The sequence below is a fragment of the Lytechinus variegatus genome, chromosome 13 (assembly GCF_018143015.1).
Source record: "Lytechinus variegatus isolate NC3 chromosome 13, Lvar_3.0, whole genome shotgun sequence".
In the NCBI taxonomy this organism is placed as follows: Eukaryota; Metazoa; Echinodermata; class Echinoidea; order Temnopleuroida; family Toxopneustidae; genus Lytechinus; species Lytechinus variegatus.
In genome coordinates this window covers 30,972,629-30,991,094 of record NC_054752.1, presented here as the reverse complement: position 1 = coordinate 30,991,094, position 18,466 = coordinate 30,972,629, and the positions used below count along the sequence as shown (strand labels likewise).

Here is an 18,466-nt window from a genome sequence, read left to right as displayed (position 1 = left end):
ATGCGCACAGGATGTTCAGTGATGCTTGATTACTATTATGTCCAAGTTTCATGAATCAGATCCATAAACTTTCAAAGTTATGATGGTAATTCAACAGATACCCCCATTTCGGCCAAAGTTCATTGACCCTAATTGACCTTTGACCTTAATCATGAGACCTGAAACTTGCACAAAATGTTCAGTGATGCTTGATTACTATTATGTCCAAGTTTCATGAATCAGATCCATAAACTTTCAAAGTTATGATGGGAATTCAACAGATATCCCCAATTCGGCCAAAGTTCATTGACCCTAAATGACCTTTGACCTTGGTCATGTGACGTGAAACTCATGCAGGATGTTCAGTGATAATTGATTAACCTTATGTCCAAGTTTCATGAACTAGGTCCATATATTTTCTAAGTTATGATGACATTTCAAAAACTTAACCTCAGGTTAAGATTTCGATGTTGGTTCCTCCAACATGGTCTAAGTTCATTGACCCTAAATGACCTTTGACCTTGGTCATGTGACATGAAACTCTAATAGGATGTTCAGTAATACTTGATCAACCTTATGGCCAAGTTTTATAAACTAGGTCCATATACTTTCTAATTTATGACATCATTTCAAAAACTTAACCTCAGGTTAAGATTTGATGTTGACGCCGCCGCCGTCGGAAAAGCGGCGCCTATAGTCTCACTTTGCTTAGCAGGTGAGACAAAAATAATGAAATAGAAAAAAAAAATAGAAGTAAAAATAGCAAAATAAAAAGAAATTGGAAAACGGCCAAAAAGACGGGGGGGGGACGGACATTGCACTGATTGCATCTTTAGAAAGGATTGGTGTCTTACGTTGACAGTGAGGACCAAGCCAAGACATGAAGTACTCATGGAGATACCAAGAACAAGACCTACGATGATGAGGGTGAGTATGAGGTGTCTTTGGAGAGGTTGAGGTGAATCGACCCATCCCTGACGGACCATCGTGTTTTCAATTACCTGTGGATTGAATCAGAATCTCGTGTTAGAACTAAAATGGGAGAAGAAAAATATATAAAATTTTATGTCTTTGGTATTTTTCTGTAATTAATAATTATTCTCTTTTAGAGAAATCATCAATTAAGAATACAATGTTATTGTTTTATGGCAAAAAATGAACAAGAAACTCACAATAAATCGTAAATATGAATGGTGTCGCTTTCATGTTACAGGGCTTTCGCCACTAACACCATCAACCATTACATTCATCATACTCATACTCATTTAATCCTGATCAATATCATCATCCCTATTACTGCAACCATAGTAGTAATTTTCTCTTGCTCCTCTTCCCGTCTCTATCAACACACTATCAGCATCATCATTACCATCACCATCATCATCATCATCATTACCATCACCATCATCATCATCATTACCATCACCATCATCATCATCATAACCATCATCACATCGTCATCATCATCATCTTCACCACCTTCATCATTGTCGTAGTCACTGTCATCACCACCACCATGACCATCACAGGCAATAGCACCATCACCAACACCACAATTATTTCTATTTCGATTGTCATCAAAGTCTCATCCTCCACCACCATCACCATCATCACTGTTACAATCATCATTTCTTCCTCCTCTTCTACCTCGGTGATATCATCATCATCACCACTACCATCTCCATTATCAGCATCCACTTAACTTTACTAACTCTAAACAGTTTGCAACTTAAGTTTACAACCTCCCTCCCCTCTTGTAACTTCTGAGAAAAAAATCTTCTCAAAGATGCGTTTTACACCCAGGGGGGCCACTTACATTGTCGAGTGGATACCATGCGTGATCAAAGAAACACGTAAAAAGGATCTCTTTTTTTCAACATAGGGCATGTCATGTACGTAACATAATAGGGTGTCAAAAATGATTAAATAATGAAAAAATGGTATATATTTCACTTGGAAAGCTACATGTTTACGGTCTAACTTGCAAGGGTATACTATTAAAAGACTATAAAGGATGTACTTTTTGCACCAACACTGCGTGTTTAGGGTCCTGTGGGGGATGGGGCAGTCCCAGGAAACTTGCCCGTAAGTCGATGTTTCCATCTCTGATATAATAAACTCAAATGTGCATACACATACTAGAAAAAGGACTGCTGCTAATGGCTGAGGTTGTTAAATTATCGCTATACTTGTTTAGGGGGTCTAAGTAAGCGAATATTTAATTGGTCAAGGGTACTGATTTGTTTCCAATACTTGTTAATGGTAGGGTTTCAAATGCCAATACTTATTAAGGTGTGCATTTTCAGAGTATGGAAAATACTTGTTTAGGGTGCATTTCGAAACCCCATTTTCATGCATGGTATCCACTCGTCAATGGAAGTTCCCCCCCCCCGGTGTTCCACTAACCTCTCTGCATACGAAGCATTCTAGTGGGAAGGTGCACATGATCGTTACAGCAAAAAACACCCTTGCTATGTTGACCAAGACATCGTTGTAGCAGTAATTCTCGAGTAAATCACCTGACAATATCAAAATTAATAAAAAGAATAACACAAAATGAATGTTAAGGGGCCACTAAAAGAATAATCTGTCCCAGGTCACATCATAACCAGTCACTTCAATGTCATGGGTTTGAATTACATCCCACCGCTGCCACCATAAATAGAATCATCTAATTATGGAATGGATTAACACTGTCAAAAGTAGAACATTTCCTCCTGACGGAATGACATGTGCACTACATATTTTCTTAGGGTAATTAACAATACCTGGACACTTTTAGACAATATGGACATCATTTAAAAACTATCTGCCAAGGAATAGTTACTATATGCAGTGCCTGAATATGCCAGGCTGGCAGACAGTTACGGCACAGGCAGGCAGGTACTGGATGAATTTTAAATGGTATAGTGGTACAGCATGAATTTCTATCAAATATAGATATTTTGAAAGATGAATGATCACTTGGTCTACAAAGCTAAAGTGATTCCTGTCTGACAGACAAGTTTGCAATTGTGATTTGAAAACAGGTGCAATTTTACATTCAACTTGGGATCCTGGACTTAGTTATTACTAGCTGCATCTAAAGACTTGAAAGAAACACCAAGTGATTAAATGCATGTTTTCAGGTCTAGTATTGACTTAATTAAATGACATTGTGTGATGCAAATATATGGTTTGCCAACAGAGGTTATATGATGAGAATCATAAAAGACAGGAAAAGACATGACTGGGAGGCACATACAAGCATTACGGTTGTAAACTGTAATCAACAAGCAGAACATCGCAGCCACGTTTCATTCAACATGATGGCCTGTATTCTCAAAAGAGGTCTAAAATGAAGTACAAAACCATAGATTATGCAGATTTTTTTGCATTATCATGCTTCTCTTTTAGTGCCCTCTGCTGAAGGCACCCATTCAATTGGATATTTCTTAGTACACGCAATGACATACAAAGTTCTGAAAAGTTTGTGGTTTTGTATCATAGTACCACTGAAACCTCTTTTAAGAATACAGACCAAAGTAGGGTTATTCTTGAAAGAGGTTTCAATTGTACCAGAGTACAAAACCATGAACTATGCAGAACTTTTGTCAGCCATTGAAATTCTGTTACTTGAATGTGGCTGAGAATCTTTTTTCAGAACAGATTTTGATGAAAAAAGAGGAGCCATCAACATTCAATTCATTATGTAGGTCATCACACACTTTGCTGCGTCTACAATTATGTGACGACTCATAGCCATTAATCTTTTTCTTATAGTAACAAGTAACAGTATCCTATAAAAGATTCAGATTGAACAGAGGTACAGTAAAATATAAATCAAGGTCAAGTGGCCTAAGGCAAAGTTGTCAAACTTGATTCTAAAGATGCCATAGCTCAGTCGGTAGAGCAGGGAAATCGAATCACGGTGACCCGGCTTTGGTTCCCACTTGGTGCCCTAGTGCCCTTTGGTAAGGCATTAATCCTCATTACCAGGTCCCTCAGAGAGGACCTTAAGCCGTTGGTCCTCTGGTTGCTTTGTTTACAAGCATTCATGCTTTCTTAGCAGTCATGTAAAAAATCACCCCCATCTACCATTTGTGCCACCCAAGTATTGAGTACACTTACCTTGTGTATGGCCGGTGAATGTTACATAACCACATATACCAATGACGGCACACATTATACCAGCACCAAAGACAGATATGTGCGTCACCTTTGCCCATCGACTACTTGTCGCTTGCTCCAAAGAATCATAAACCAAGAAGGAATTGTGCTGACAGATAAAAGCTGCAGGTTAAGAGTGAAAAAATAAAGAAAAAAAAGTTTGACTCATTTAATTAGCAAATGTAATTACCCTTTGTCCCTTTGCATAAAATACACAATTAAGTTTAGTAATTTTGATATCAAATGGGCCCCACCATGGTGATAATGGTCAACAACCAATCAAATCAAAGTTACCATAATAGTGGCTTTTATGAAACATGGCCATAGAATCAATTTTAGAATTCTATTTGAAAGAATTTGCATAAATGCAGAAAAATAAAATGAGCATAAATCAGATGCGATTTTTTTCACAAAACAGTCATATAATGCCATCATCATCATCATCACCATTATCATCATCATCACCATCATCATCATCATCTTCATCATAATCATGAACATCGTCATCATCATCATCTTCATCATCATATCATCATCATCGTCATCGTCACCACCATCATCATCATCGTCATCGTCACCACCATCATCATTATTGTCATCATCATTGTCATCATCGTCATCATCATCATCATCGTCATCATCATCATTGTCATCATCATTGTCATCATCATTGTCATCATCATTGTAATCTTTACTATCAATGTCCTTACCAAACATGATGATTCCTATGCTCTCAAAGAATGTAGGTTTTCCAAATGCCCAGGCACCTTCTGTATGGGGTCTGTTTACAGCAAAAGAAAAAGAGAAAATCAAATTTCCAATCATAAGTCTTTCATCAAAATTATATTTGCAAAAAATTATCAGAATACATCATTGATTCTCACTATTATTTTTAACGGGACACACAACATGCACTAGGTATATGCTTTACGTAAACACTAAACATTCAGTCAAAAATTTTACAAGGAAACTTTAAACTTGAGTAGTGGCAACTTAATTGGTTTCTCTCTAAAATAACACTATAATGAAAACTCCAAGAAACTACAATTAACAAAATGAAAGCACTGTAAAAGAATTCACAAGCTGAAATACTCCAGTTATACAAAATCAATATTTCAGTCATACTATTTGTTTGCAGTATATCTGATATAACAACATTTTTTCCTTTACTTTTCAGGTTACTTGTAAAATGAGTTGAAGTTCATACTCACACATCCATTGTTGCCAATCTAACGATGACAATGATCATTATAAAGACAAGTAATACAAGTGAAACTACAGCAACCTAAAAAGAAGAAAGCATAAAAGTATGCATCATTTATTTGTCATAGCACAACCAGCTACAAAATTGCTTTCCACAACGACCATGTCGTCATTACATTCAATTTGTTACAATAAACATCATTATATATATGGTATTTGCATAATCAATAACAAAATTGCATATATTAATAAATAGAAATGGAATAACCCAAAATATTAGAGAACAATTAAAACATATCACTTAAAATCTAACCCATGAATCAATAGGTTTTAGCAAAATATTATCAAAGAAAAAACATTTCATTTTTCCATCAATCAAAGCAATTTCTCAAAACTACTTAAGAGGAGTCATTCTCCATTATTTTCAAATATCTTTCAAAATCATTGGCCAGTTTCTACATTTAATCCCATTTTCACCTATTAAATCTATCACAGTACCAGACTTCTAAAATTGTGCATGAAGAAAAATAAATGAAAAAAATCCAAATTCATACATTTCCTTTCGGTTAAAAAAAATAGGTATTCATAATTGAATTGTCTGCTCCTTAAAATATGGTTTCTTACCTTGACTAATTTTGTTACATTTTTGTATAGTGAGACAGGAAGGTTGAACAAAACAGTAACAATGCTGATCACAAAGTAGCGGTTGGCAAGAACATTTGTTTCTGTTATTGGAAGAGGAAAGAAAATATAAGTGATAAAAGAAAATATTGGTATCCCTATACCATGGGAGAAAGAGAGGAAAGATAGGAGTAAGGAGAAAAGAAAGGGGAGGGAAGGAAATGAGAGAGACGGAAAGTAGGGGAAATAGAGGGGAGGAGCCGGGGGGGGAAGTTACCAGGTAGGCCTGTTACAAAAATCAAATAATTTAGGCATTAAGAAACAGGAAGCAAAACGTGCGGTATGAGAAAATCAAGAAATATGTAAGAAATGTGAAATGTAACAAAAGTGAAAAAGAAGAAGATTTCTCTGAAGATCATATAATAAGCAAATCATACAGTGAAACTGGAAATATGTTAAGTAAAGGAAAATGAGAAGGGAGATGAATTTGAAACAATTATAACATTTTATGATTTCAAAGAATAAATCCAAATTTCTAAAATAGAATAAAATGATTTTAAAAAATCATATACAAGGATAGAGAATTAAAGTGAATTCAAGTATCGTTTCCCTTATTCACATTCATAAGATGACACAGGTGCACATAGTAATAAACTGGAGTAACACAATCATTGATGATATATTCTAAGTGCCATTCAGGCTTGCACACGCAGTACAGCAGAGCCGTTGTGCATGCCACAATTACACATCGATGGGGGAACATTTTCATTAGCGTTACAATGCAATGATTGTAAAAACACCTGCTTCGGTATATGGAGGATGAATTGATAGCTAGAATTCCCAAAGGTCATTTTCATATCACACCTCTAAAATAACAATTTAGGTGTGCCAGAGATGCGATTCACGGGCTTCAAAGCTTCACTGATCATATCAAATTGTGGCATTTTATTTCTTTTCATAATAACATAATTTTCCATTGGGTATACTTACAAGGCATTTTTTATCAAATCAAATGTCACCATTATGTGTTCTTTCAAAACAAAAAAATCATTTCGCACTGAAATGAGTGGATGTCTTTTACTACTATTCACGTATTTGGAAAAGATTTATATATTGCACTGTTTGTCTGGTTTTCTTTCCCCCTTTCCTTTCGAGGCCTCTATCAATTTCAAGCTCTAAGCTTGATGATGTCTCCCACATTACAAAATGTATAATGTCGATATATTTTTTCCTGCTATTTGTTTTAATAATAATAAAAAGGAAATATCAGGTAAAATTACATCTCAATTAGAATGTCTTATGCATATGTTCTTCATAATGTCATTTGCTTATTGTTATGTTATGCTGAGAAAAAATTATTACACTTGTATACTTTTGTTATTGGAATGTGGAAATAAATAAATCAAGTCAAATCAAAATATATCGGCTAAATATAAAGCCAAAGATAATGCTGCTTTAAACATTATTCAATTAATTTCCAAATTATTCAGCTACGAGACCAGGTTTAGATTTAGTCTATTTTAGAGTGACATATCAAAGAGAAAATGCCCATTAAAAGTAGCAATGAAATCATGTTTCATTTCAACTTCTGGTGCAGGAGGCACCTTTGGTTGGTCATCAAATTAAACCTCAAATTTGTTCTTTACCTTTGTCATTATTGCACCTCTGCAGTACATCGTTGTTCCTATACATTCCTCTAAACACTATTGCTGTTGTATGATAATATTGTGGAGCGTTGTGGCCCAGTGGATTAGTCATCGGACTTTGAAACAGAGGGTCGTGGGTTCGAATCCCAGCCATGGCGTAATTTCCTTCAGCAAGAAATTCGTCCACGTTGTGCTGCACTCGACCCAGGTGAGGTAAGTGGGTACCTGGCAGGAATTTATTCCTTGAAATGCCACCGCGCTGTAAAAGGCTGCGGGGCTAAAGCCAGGGTAATAATATCCAATGAAGCGCATAGGGACGCATTTGGCAGTGATATGCGCTACATAAGAATGTTGGTATTATCATTAATATATTGTGGTTTGCATTCCCTTTCAGAGATATGTACAGTATAATATAATTTGTCTGAATAGAATATCAAAAGTTCATCATATCAAACACATGAAGTATTCATTTGAAAATATCTTACCTGCAAGAATGCTTGCAAAAAGTGATAGTATCTCCAATAATGTGATAGTATCTCCAATAATGATAGTTATATCCGAGGGAGGGCAAATAGCTGGGAGGGAGGGGCAAATATATAAAAACAACAAATGAATGATTAAATACAGTACCTATATATTTTATCATGATAAATGCAAATGCTTTTTTTTTTCAGTAAAGGATTCTATAACAAGTGAGTGTGGGGGGGGGGGGCAGACAAGTCTATGAAAATGAATAAATGATCAAGTTTGATGGCAAATTTTGTTGTTGATGATAATCTTAATAACATTTTTCAATAAACCAACTCAATCAAAATCAAATGAATCAAGTTAAACATCATTATAATCAAAGATCATTGTCAAACACAATTCATTTTCTCTTGCAAATGAATATAAAGATATATGTAAACTCATAATACAGGATTCCCACACAAGGAATTCAATTACTTTATCATGACTACATTGCTGCTTTCCATGACTTCCTGTGACGTCTCAGGAGTTATGTAGAATTTGGGGTGTCACAAAACTGGGAAAAATGGAAATCATGAAGACCAATTATAATAGCAGAGTATGAGAGTTGCGAGACACAACAAACTGGAAAGCTGCAATAGCCAAGAGCTAAATGCAATTCCACGACTTTTCACAAATTTTCCAACTTCCCTGAATTTTTCCTGACTTTCCGTGACCAAAATCTTTTCCAGGATTTTCATCACTGTGGGAACCCTGTAATATTTTACAATCTGGTCTAATGTATGCATTGTATCATAGTCTTAATTGAGTTCTGAACTACAAATTCATTGAAATTGACCAATTTAATTCAAAACCACACACATATATAAATACCTATAAATTGATATATAAATACCTATAAATTGATATACAAATACCTATAAATGGGTAGACAAATTGAACAATAGAAAGGGCATAATAGCCTGGTATTCCCAATGCTGATTCTGTCATTTCTGCATAGGTTTTTGTTCCGGTTAGCTCTCCAATAGTTATCATAAGCCGAAGAGAATAATCTGAAGAAAAAAAGAAAGATTGTCAATTAACAAACAGTTTAATGTATTTTCTATCTTATTCCAATGAAAAGAATAAACAAAAATGGGATATCAATTTAATAAGATTAGAATCTGAATAAGAACAAATATATATTTGATCCTAAATGTTTACTTTAAAATGAAATCAAACAGGGCTTGAATTGAATTAGATTAGAATCTGAATAAGGACTGATATACTAGTATATTTCATCCCAAATGTTTATTTTATAATGAAATCATAAGCATATGTACAAGTGTAGAAAAAAAGACATTCTAATTCAGGAATCACTGTGAAAATCAAATAAATGCATTCTGGGGGTGGTCAAAAAGTATAACAAATACATTTATCTAACTTTTAAACAGATATCTCTTTAAATAAATGGCCATTCCATTCACTGTCATCTGTCATTCTTTAACATTCATAAGCATATTTGGCCCTATAATTACATAATTGTCTCTTAATGATAACTAGACTTATTTTTCCTCACCATTGACGCATGAGGAAAGAGAACAGTGAACTTAAAAATAAAACAATTTTAACAAAAGTTATGACATCTTTGGCTTCTCATGATTTAAGCAAAGACTAAGATTAACCATGGCTTGTGGGGTGTTGCAAGAAAGTTATGTTAAATTCCAAATCAATTTAATTCCCAAGATCAAGCATGAGTCCTTTGATTAAACATGAACTTGACCTTGAATTGTGTTCAATTGCAACTCAACTTTCTATGTCCCACTGTATTTGAGTTGCAATTGAATGTGAGTTTCTTGCAACTTTATAAAACGGATTAATGCATTCTATACAAAAAAATATTTAGTATACCTGTAATGCCACAAATGACCACGAGAAGAATGAGACCAAGAGGAAGGCCTGCTTTCATGAAAGCGTATGGAATGCCTGCAGGGGGAAAATAAAGAAAGAAAGACAACTTAATATTTAAGAAAACTTCTGATTCTGGATGATGATACTATTCAAGACAATGAAATGTAACAGAAGATTTAAACTTTTATCAACCCACTTTTCTGAGGGGGGTGGGGTGGGGGAAACTTTCACAGACTGCAGTGGAATTTGAATTGATTTCATGGTAGAGTTAATATATCAATAAATAAAACGATTCAAAACAGTAGAAAAAACATAAAATGGGTTTTATAATATATACATCGTAGTAAATAACAGAATATTTATTTACATGAATGAACATAATAAAAAAAACAAATAAACAAATGAGCATTATATAATGAAAGATGTATATCCCTACTGGAGAGAACACAGTGTTTCCCAGTGTGTTCACAGTGTGGAACACAATGGGTGATTTCAAGTCCGGTGTTGGCCTTGGTGTTGGTGTTGAAATTTTGATTGCTTCCCCTTGCTCCAAAACTTACTCAGAGTTTGTAAAACTGTTCCAGGGGGGTGTTTCACAAAGATTTAAGTATGACTTAGGTCGCACTTAAATGTCGACGCATACATGATACGCAACGCGCAATCTTATTGATCAATACGCAGTAGTGCGCGTCCTCATGGCATTATCTGACCAATGCTGTCATGCCTTTTATACTGCGCGCAACTAGACATTTAAGTGCAACTCTAAGTCATACTTAAATCTTTGTGAAACATCCCCCAGATCACATTATTGACATCTAAACAACTAGTGAGTGACTTTCTGGGACCATCTTCATTTTATGTTTGGTGTTATAATCGTGTAAAAATTGACCTAACACCAACACCAAAAGGTCAACACTGAACTTGAAATCACCCATTGTGATATCACCCTCACACTGTAAAATTTGAGCATTTCAACAGCGAATGTAAGTCACATATTCACACAGTCGACTATGTGAACATGCTGTAAACAGTCACACCGTCGAAGTGTCCAGTGTGAAAATATCTTCACACTTTTAAACTGATCGAGAATTTTAACAGTATTTTCACATAATCCATTATGTGAACACACTGTGATCATACAATGTGACACTGTCTTCTATCCAGCATGATGATGATGATGACGATGGTGGTGGTGATGATGATAATGATGATGATGGTGATGATGATGATGGTGGTGGTGATGATAATGATGATGATGGTGATGATGATGGTGATGATGATGGTGATGATGGTGATGATGGTGATGATGATTTTGATGACGATGATGATGGTGATGATGATGATGGTGATGATGATGATGGTGGTGGTGATGATAATGATGATGATGGTGATGATGATGATGATGATGGTGATGATGATGATGATGGTGATGATGATGGTGACTGTTATGTACTATGAAGACAGGGATAATTCCTTATCTTAATGATATGACAGGTATAATTTTGTGATTATGCGAAAAATATATCATTTATGTTATATGTTTAAGGTAATTTTCTACTCCTGTACACTTAATATCCTACCCATATCTGATAACTTGTTCATACGATACAGGAAATAACGAACATTTTATTGAGGGGAATCAATCTACTGGTTTTAAAATACAACTCAACATTTTACTGCATAAACATGATATTGATACTGTACTAATGATAAAACTCAACACAAATCCACTGTTCAAAACCTACATGACTGTGAAAGACAATGACCCTAACGCAGGAGAAATATTTAACACCCTTCTTGAAAACCCCACTAAGTATGTTCTTATATATTACACATATCTGCACTGTGCATATATTCATTTATATTACTTATGATGTATCTGTGAGGGTTTTAAGTTTAAACCTCTTTTGTGATTCTGGATTGATTAGCTTGCTAAGAATGTAATTTCTCGGCCTAGAATTTGAGAATATTATGAATCTTAAAATAAAGGTGTTGTGATCCAATATACATAGGGAAATCACAATATAATAGTAAAAAACATATAATTATTTATCTAGGGCTTCTAAAACGTGAATGATACAATCAATTCCACAATGATTTTGATTTTGCAATCAATAATAATTCATGAGACAATAATTTTATAAAAATTACAATTGTCTGTAAATATTGAGTGAATGTATACATGCTACAGGGTCCCTGTAATGATTGCTTTATAAAACTATATGCTTCATGATTATGTTATTGACATAAGGATATTATATTTTTTTAGTTGAGATATGATCTTTACAATAAATAACATAGAAAGTCAGTAGAGGGTCTCACATACTCTATTACCGTACTTCAATGACCTTAATTCATACAAATTAGGATTGGAAGATATTTCATATCATTGATGGAATTCGAACCATTATAAAACTTGATAGTAATAAAAGTTTGGAAAAGACTAGAAAGGTAAGCTCAGATTGGGAGAAGAGATGTGCAGATACGAGGAAATACAAAGAGACAGAAAGAGAGGAGGGGAAGAAAGACACAGAAAGAGAAAGTTAGAAAGCTAGCAGGAAGATGAGAAAGCTCAGATACATATTTATACTAAGAGGTAGCAAAGAAAACTACTTAAAAGGAATTAAAAAGAATGAAAGAAAGAAGGAGAGACAGAGCGGAAAGGGTAGGGGGAACTGGGAGATGACGAGATCAGAGCAAGGGAACGATGCATAACAAATCAGGCATTCTGCAAGAGATTAAGAGACACATTTATATACACAGGAAATCAAGCATGGATTTAGCAAAATAACAACAGGAAACAAAATAAGATGTTTAGATAAAGCGAGAAAAAATCAAGAGGAGAGAACAGATTGGAGATAATTCATCCATAATCATATCATTCACATCCGTTTGATTCTTTATGTTTTTTTCACTAAATTATTTTTCTGAAAATATCAATCAAAATGCATGTTGTATTCATTCACTTTTAGAGTATGACAAATAATGAACAGTGATTTCAAAGATTTCCACAAACGTCATAATTTTTCGATGATACAAAAACAAAGACATCCAATTCACAAGGGTTATCAATAATTCAGTTGTGTTATATGGAATAAAGACAACAAATTCACAGACATATGAGATTGTGTGTTTGGAGTAAAAAAGAAGTGTATAATTATATCAGGCATGATAATTTAATATGTTTAAGTCAATGAATTCTGAATAGGTGATATGCAGGAAAGCAGAATACATAGCAAAAGGACATAGATGGAAGGCAGGAGGGCAGGGCCAGGGCGCAAATGGTTTTGGAAGAAGGGGCTGAGCCAAGGGTGGGGTGGGGAAGGGGGTGACAATGCAAAAAAAAATCACAATCATGTGGTATAATTTTTATGAGTTTGTATGCATTTAGTCCAAATTTCAATTCAGTTTACAAAACTTTACCTTTTTCTAAATAGTACAAAAAAGAAAACCTATTCAAATTGTTTCAGTATTTAATTTGAACCCATGTAATTTAAAATGTTGCACTCTACTTGCCAAAAATAAAGATGTGTCGCAAACTGTATGGAAAGATAGAAGGGCATAAACATGTATCAGTAGTGTATTTTGACTGGGCGACTGAATTTCCAATAGGAGGGAAGGGTTAGGGTATCTGCTTGAGGGAGAATATGCGAGACTAGGAAATTACAATTTGTTTACACATAATATCCACAATATTCACAGACAGATTTTGAAAGTATAGTTATGCATTACCCATAATAACAACAGAACATCCTTTAATAAATAAAATAAAATAAATGAAACAATCAGAGAAAGAGAGAAAAGAGAGGGAGATCAAATGTAAATATATGTATGTTATATGACTTAAAAATGACAATAAAATAATAAAGAATAACTGATGAAGTAATATATAATTCATATGATCATAACTAATGATATACTTTGCAATAATAAAAATAAGTTTTTTGTATAACCAAACAACGATACAATTAGGACATGGCCTTCAGTTCTCCCTCAAATATGAGCAATATCCCTCAGCATATTTTCCTTGCTATTCCCCCAATTCATCACAGACAATGGAGAATACGGAAAACCATTGTGGAAGAGTGAATGTGATTCCTGTTTAACCTTTCAATATGTTGGAACCCATACAAAAAGCCTAAAATGTATGTGAATTGCATAATCAAACATGGAGCTACTATAGCTTCATGATCAAAGGGTACAATGCCTACCAAACAAGCTAGACCTTCAAGAGAGAACAAAGTGTTATTTTTCTACCTCTATGACTACTCCATTGATGTACAAGTCATACAATGTCATTCATTTCAGCACTTTCCCCGCAGGAAACAGAATGAGTAAAATCAAGACTGGTCGACAGGTCAATTTAACTTCGCAATATTCTCTCTCTAAACTATGTCTTCTCTTCAGCTTCCATGTCATGTGCAATACATAAATGATATGACAAAAGTATGGGACCATTGGTATGGCTAGCTAAAGTTAGCAAAAAGTAAATAGGTAAAATGCAGGATATATTGAGGTTATATTTGCCTCCTTTAAGACACAGTTCATCTAACCGAATGTATGGGACTTTTAGCAAAAAAATTGCCAACTAGTTATTGATATTTATTCCTAGATAGATATTGTTTGAAATTTTTCTTAAAATTTGCAACAGATCTAGGAAGCATGTTAACAATTGAAAATTCAAGAGGGCAATCAAGAATCTAAATTCCATCTAAAAGGCCAAATCCAAACAGTGATTGTATGGGAAAAAAGTTGAATTTTTCATGACAATATTGATATCTGAAGGATATATCTGTGAGATATGATTAGCCTTTTACAACACACCATGCATTTATGGTTCAAGAGGAAGACATGCATTAGCTTTGTAAATAATATAAACATTTTGGTCAATTTGATATCCATAACTGTATCTCTCAGCTGTTGCTGTGTTGTACATACTAATTTATTTCATAGATATGTTTTCTCATACTTTCTTGGTAAGAAACCATCTATTATATATTAATCACTATCCCTACCAATGTAACATTATTATTTTGTTCTATTGAGACCAAGTAAAAAGAAAATAATCATATATGGCATAGTGTAGTAAAACTGACACTGCCACATAATTTTTAAATTGATTAATTACTGACTCCGCGCACTTATGTATGCAAGGTTATGAAAAGGCACTTTCCATGAAATAGAATTTTCAAATTAACCCCAAATTTCTGATCTTTCAAATTAACCACAATTTTTTTTCTTGAATGAAGATACAGTTAGTAGGATATTTCCTGGGGTTCATTAGTAGGATATCGGGGTTCATATATTAAGGAGATTTCACTCCGGATGAACTCGGGATTTTTTCGCAAAATATGATTTTGGTGAAAAATTATGTTCATTTTCATAACATTATTCAAATTCCGATTTCCCATTTTTAGTATTGATACTGATAATTATGAAATATTTATAAGATTTTCTTTTTACTTTAGTGATAAGAAGGGGTCAATTGCACGAAAGGGTCTTTCCAAGGACCGCCTTTCGTGTCGCCCATCTTTTATGGAAAGCTGTATGCGGGATATTTCTGAAATGTATGATAAACAAATGAAATTCGTTAGCTAGCATTTAAATCAATTTGTATGCGATTTAATGATATATCACATCATTTTATAAACAAAGATTTTGTTTACTTTAACGGATGAATAAAAAAAGTTTGCAGGTAATTTATTAAAAATGCATTTCACATAGCGCATCATAATAAATGGGTGACACGAAAGACGGTTCTTGCAAAGACCCTTTCATGCAATCGGCCCCAGTCTTATCACGGTTTCATGAATATAAAATACCTGTATTCATATACATGTATGTGTTTCAGGAAGAAGCTACACTATATGATAGGGCTAGAGTCAGACTTGTTGGAATTTTCAATATTGCATTGCCCAATATTACTAATACTAATATAGACGACATATGGAGAAAGGACAACTCTTTGTGTAAGGCTAATATGATTTGATTCCAGTAAAAGCAGAAATGAAAATATATAGGCCTATATTTATATCAGTGTACAGTTTGACCAAAATCAATTAAAGAATATGGGAGTTATGATTTCATTAACATTTACTTCTATTATTTATATTTAGGTATTCCTCTTCAGTCAGAAGATGCAATTTATATTCTTAATAATTGCCATGAAAATAACTCTAAGTTAAGCATTTACATTTAAAAATTAAAAAAAAGAATAGGAATCATAGTTCTTGGATAAACTACCAATGATCTTAGGATAATGTTGGTGATGTCAAGACTGGCTCCAATTATCCCACTCCTGACACCTCATTAATTTTTTTCTCATTTACCTGTTTATCAGATTCCTACATGTATATTACCAAAAACCCTGTAAAGTTATATAATACATTATGATTGGAATTACTCCTCATCCTAGGATACTGTTGGTGATGTTTAGACTGGCTCCAATAATCCAACTCCTAACATCACATTGCATAATTACTTTGAATAACCAATTTTCTTTCTTATAACCCCCCCCCCCCCCAATTAACCCATGGTTAAAGAATTTCCTTTGAAAATAACCTTAAGTGATGATATAAATTATGAATCAGAGTTCTTAAAAAACCTACCAATGATTCCGGATCCTAGGATACTGTTGGTGATGTTTAGACTGGCTCCAATTATCCCACTCCTGACATCACATTGAATAATTACTTTGAATAACCAATTTTCTTTCTAATAATTCCCCCAAATCAACCCATGGTTAAAGGATTTCCTTTGAAAATAACCCTAAGTGACAATATAAATTATGAATCAGAGTTCTTGAAAAACCTACCAATGATTCCGGATCCTAGGATACTGTTGGTGGTGTTAAGACTGGCCCCAGATATCCCGCTTCTCACATCTTGTTTTTCCCCCTCCTCAAGGTCGTTCACTGGTACCCCATCGGCAGTGGCTTCGGCTTGGACCAGTCCTGCCTTGTCATGGGTTGGTACCTGATGTGGTACGTCATATGGGATAGGCTGTAAAAAACAGGTTATATTTTTAAAAAATGTTATTAACCTCACTCCTGACATATCCCTTGGGCATTAGCTAGTACGCCATTGGCTGTGGCTTATTAGGCTTGGACAGGTACATCAAATGGATGGGCTGCAAAAATAGGAGGGGAATAGTTACATCAAAAGACATTATTGGTACTCCAATCCACTGAGCTGTGGCATTGGCCTGGATCAATTCCCTTACTTCTCATTATGTGCGGTGTACTTCAAAAGGGCATAATTATGAAACCTCAGAGGAAACTGTAAGAAGATTTATAAGCTTGTACATGCAAATGTCATGAATTTTGTGGTTTCTTATTCTGTGGAAGCCTTTCGCAAATCACACAATATTTGAATGGACCAGATTTAGCCAACATATTTCTCCCACCTTTAAAGACAATATAAGAAGCAAAAATAGACAAATTACACATCAGTAGAAATCCAACATGCTAAAAAATACAACTATGTTTAAGTATGACTTACAGGATCACACTTAAACGTCCATTATGAACGGCATGACCGCATTGGTCTTATCATGCAAAGAGGACGCATACTGATTGCACGTTGCATATCATGTACGCGTCGGCATTTAAATGCGAATCTATGTCATACTCAAATCTTTGTGAAACATCTCCCCAGATCATTATTCTTTAGAAACACTCAAATTCACAAAAAAGAATAGGCTTTATTTAGTCAGGATTCTATAACAATAAGAGTACACGTACGTGTGTTATAATGCCAGTGAAAAACATAATAAAACTCATATTTGAGGCTAAAAAATTTGAGACTTTCAGAAAGCAAAATACTCATCAAGTAAAGAGTGAAAATACATGAAAATTTGTATTATTTTATACTACTTCTCCATATCGGCCATCACAGACCACAGCTATCATCGGGGGGGGGGGCACTTTCATTGACGAGTAGATACCATGCGTGACCATGGAGTCTCAAAAAGCACCCTAAACACGTAATTTCCATATTCTGAAAAGCCACCCCTTAACAAGTATTGGCGTATGAAACCCTACCCTTAACAAGTATTTGAAACAAAACGATACTCTTGGCAAATATTCCCTGAAATGAACCCTAAACAAGTACAGGAATATTTTTGGGTCATCAGTTTTACCTTTATTCATATCATTTTGGTTGAGTACGACCCCACCTTCTACATCTCGCGTAAATCGGACTCTAAACACGTAGTGTTGAGGCAAAAGGACATCCTTTATAAAACATCTTAATTTTGTTTTATCATTCCCGCAAATTTGACCCTAAACACGTAATTTTCTTAGCGAAATAGAAACCCCTTTTTCATTATTTTTGTGTTTTTGACACCCTTATCACGTTACATACGTAACATGCCCTAACTTGAAAAAGGAATCCTTTTTACGTGTTTTTGGGGTCACGCATGGTATCCACTCGTCAATGTAAGTGGCCCCCCTGAGCAGCTATCCCTTATTACACCTACCCATGGATACACCCTCATGTACCAAACCTTTT

The 18,466-nt window shown here is 34.5% G+C and overlaps 1 protein-coding gene across 1 annotated transcript in view; it reads right to left on the bottom strand.

The window, feature by feature from the left end:
• Positions 1 to 18,466, bottom strand: part of LOC121426090 (putative sodium-coupled neutral amino acid transporter 11) — a 42,708-nt gene that overhangs the window by 3,680 nt on the left and 20,562 nt on the right. The window contains exons 2-12 of the mRNA XM_041622243.1: positions 16,771 to 16,957; positions 13,689 to 13,709; positions 9,957 to 10,031; positions 8,984 to 9,118; positions 8,084 to 8,173; positions 5,956 to 6,056; positions 5,340 to 5,413; positions 4,839 to 4,909; positions 4,090 to 4,251; positions 2,386 to 2,498; positions 834 to 980 (exon numbers count right to left, since the gene is read on the bottom strand). Of these exons, the coding sequence (XP_041478177.1) occupies positions 834 to 980; positions 2,386 to 2,498; positions 4,090 to 4,251; positions 4,839 to 4,909; positions 5,340 to 5,413; positions 5,956 to 6,056; positions 8,084 to 8,173; positions 8,984 to 9,118; positions 9,957 to 10,031; positions 13,689 to 13,709; positions 16,771 to 16,957 (1,176 nt within the window). The remainder of the gene's footprint in view (positions 1 to 833; positions 981 to 2,385; positions 2,499 to 4,089; positions 4,252 to 4,838; positions 4,910 to 5,339; positions 5,414 to 5,955; positions 6,057 to 8,083; positions 8,174 to 8,983; positions 9,119 to 9,956; positions 10,032 to 13,688; positions 13,710 to 16,770; positions 16,958 to 18,466) is intronic.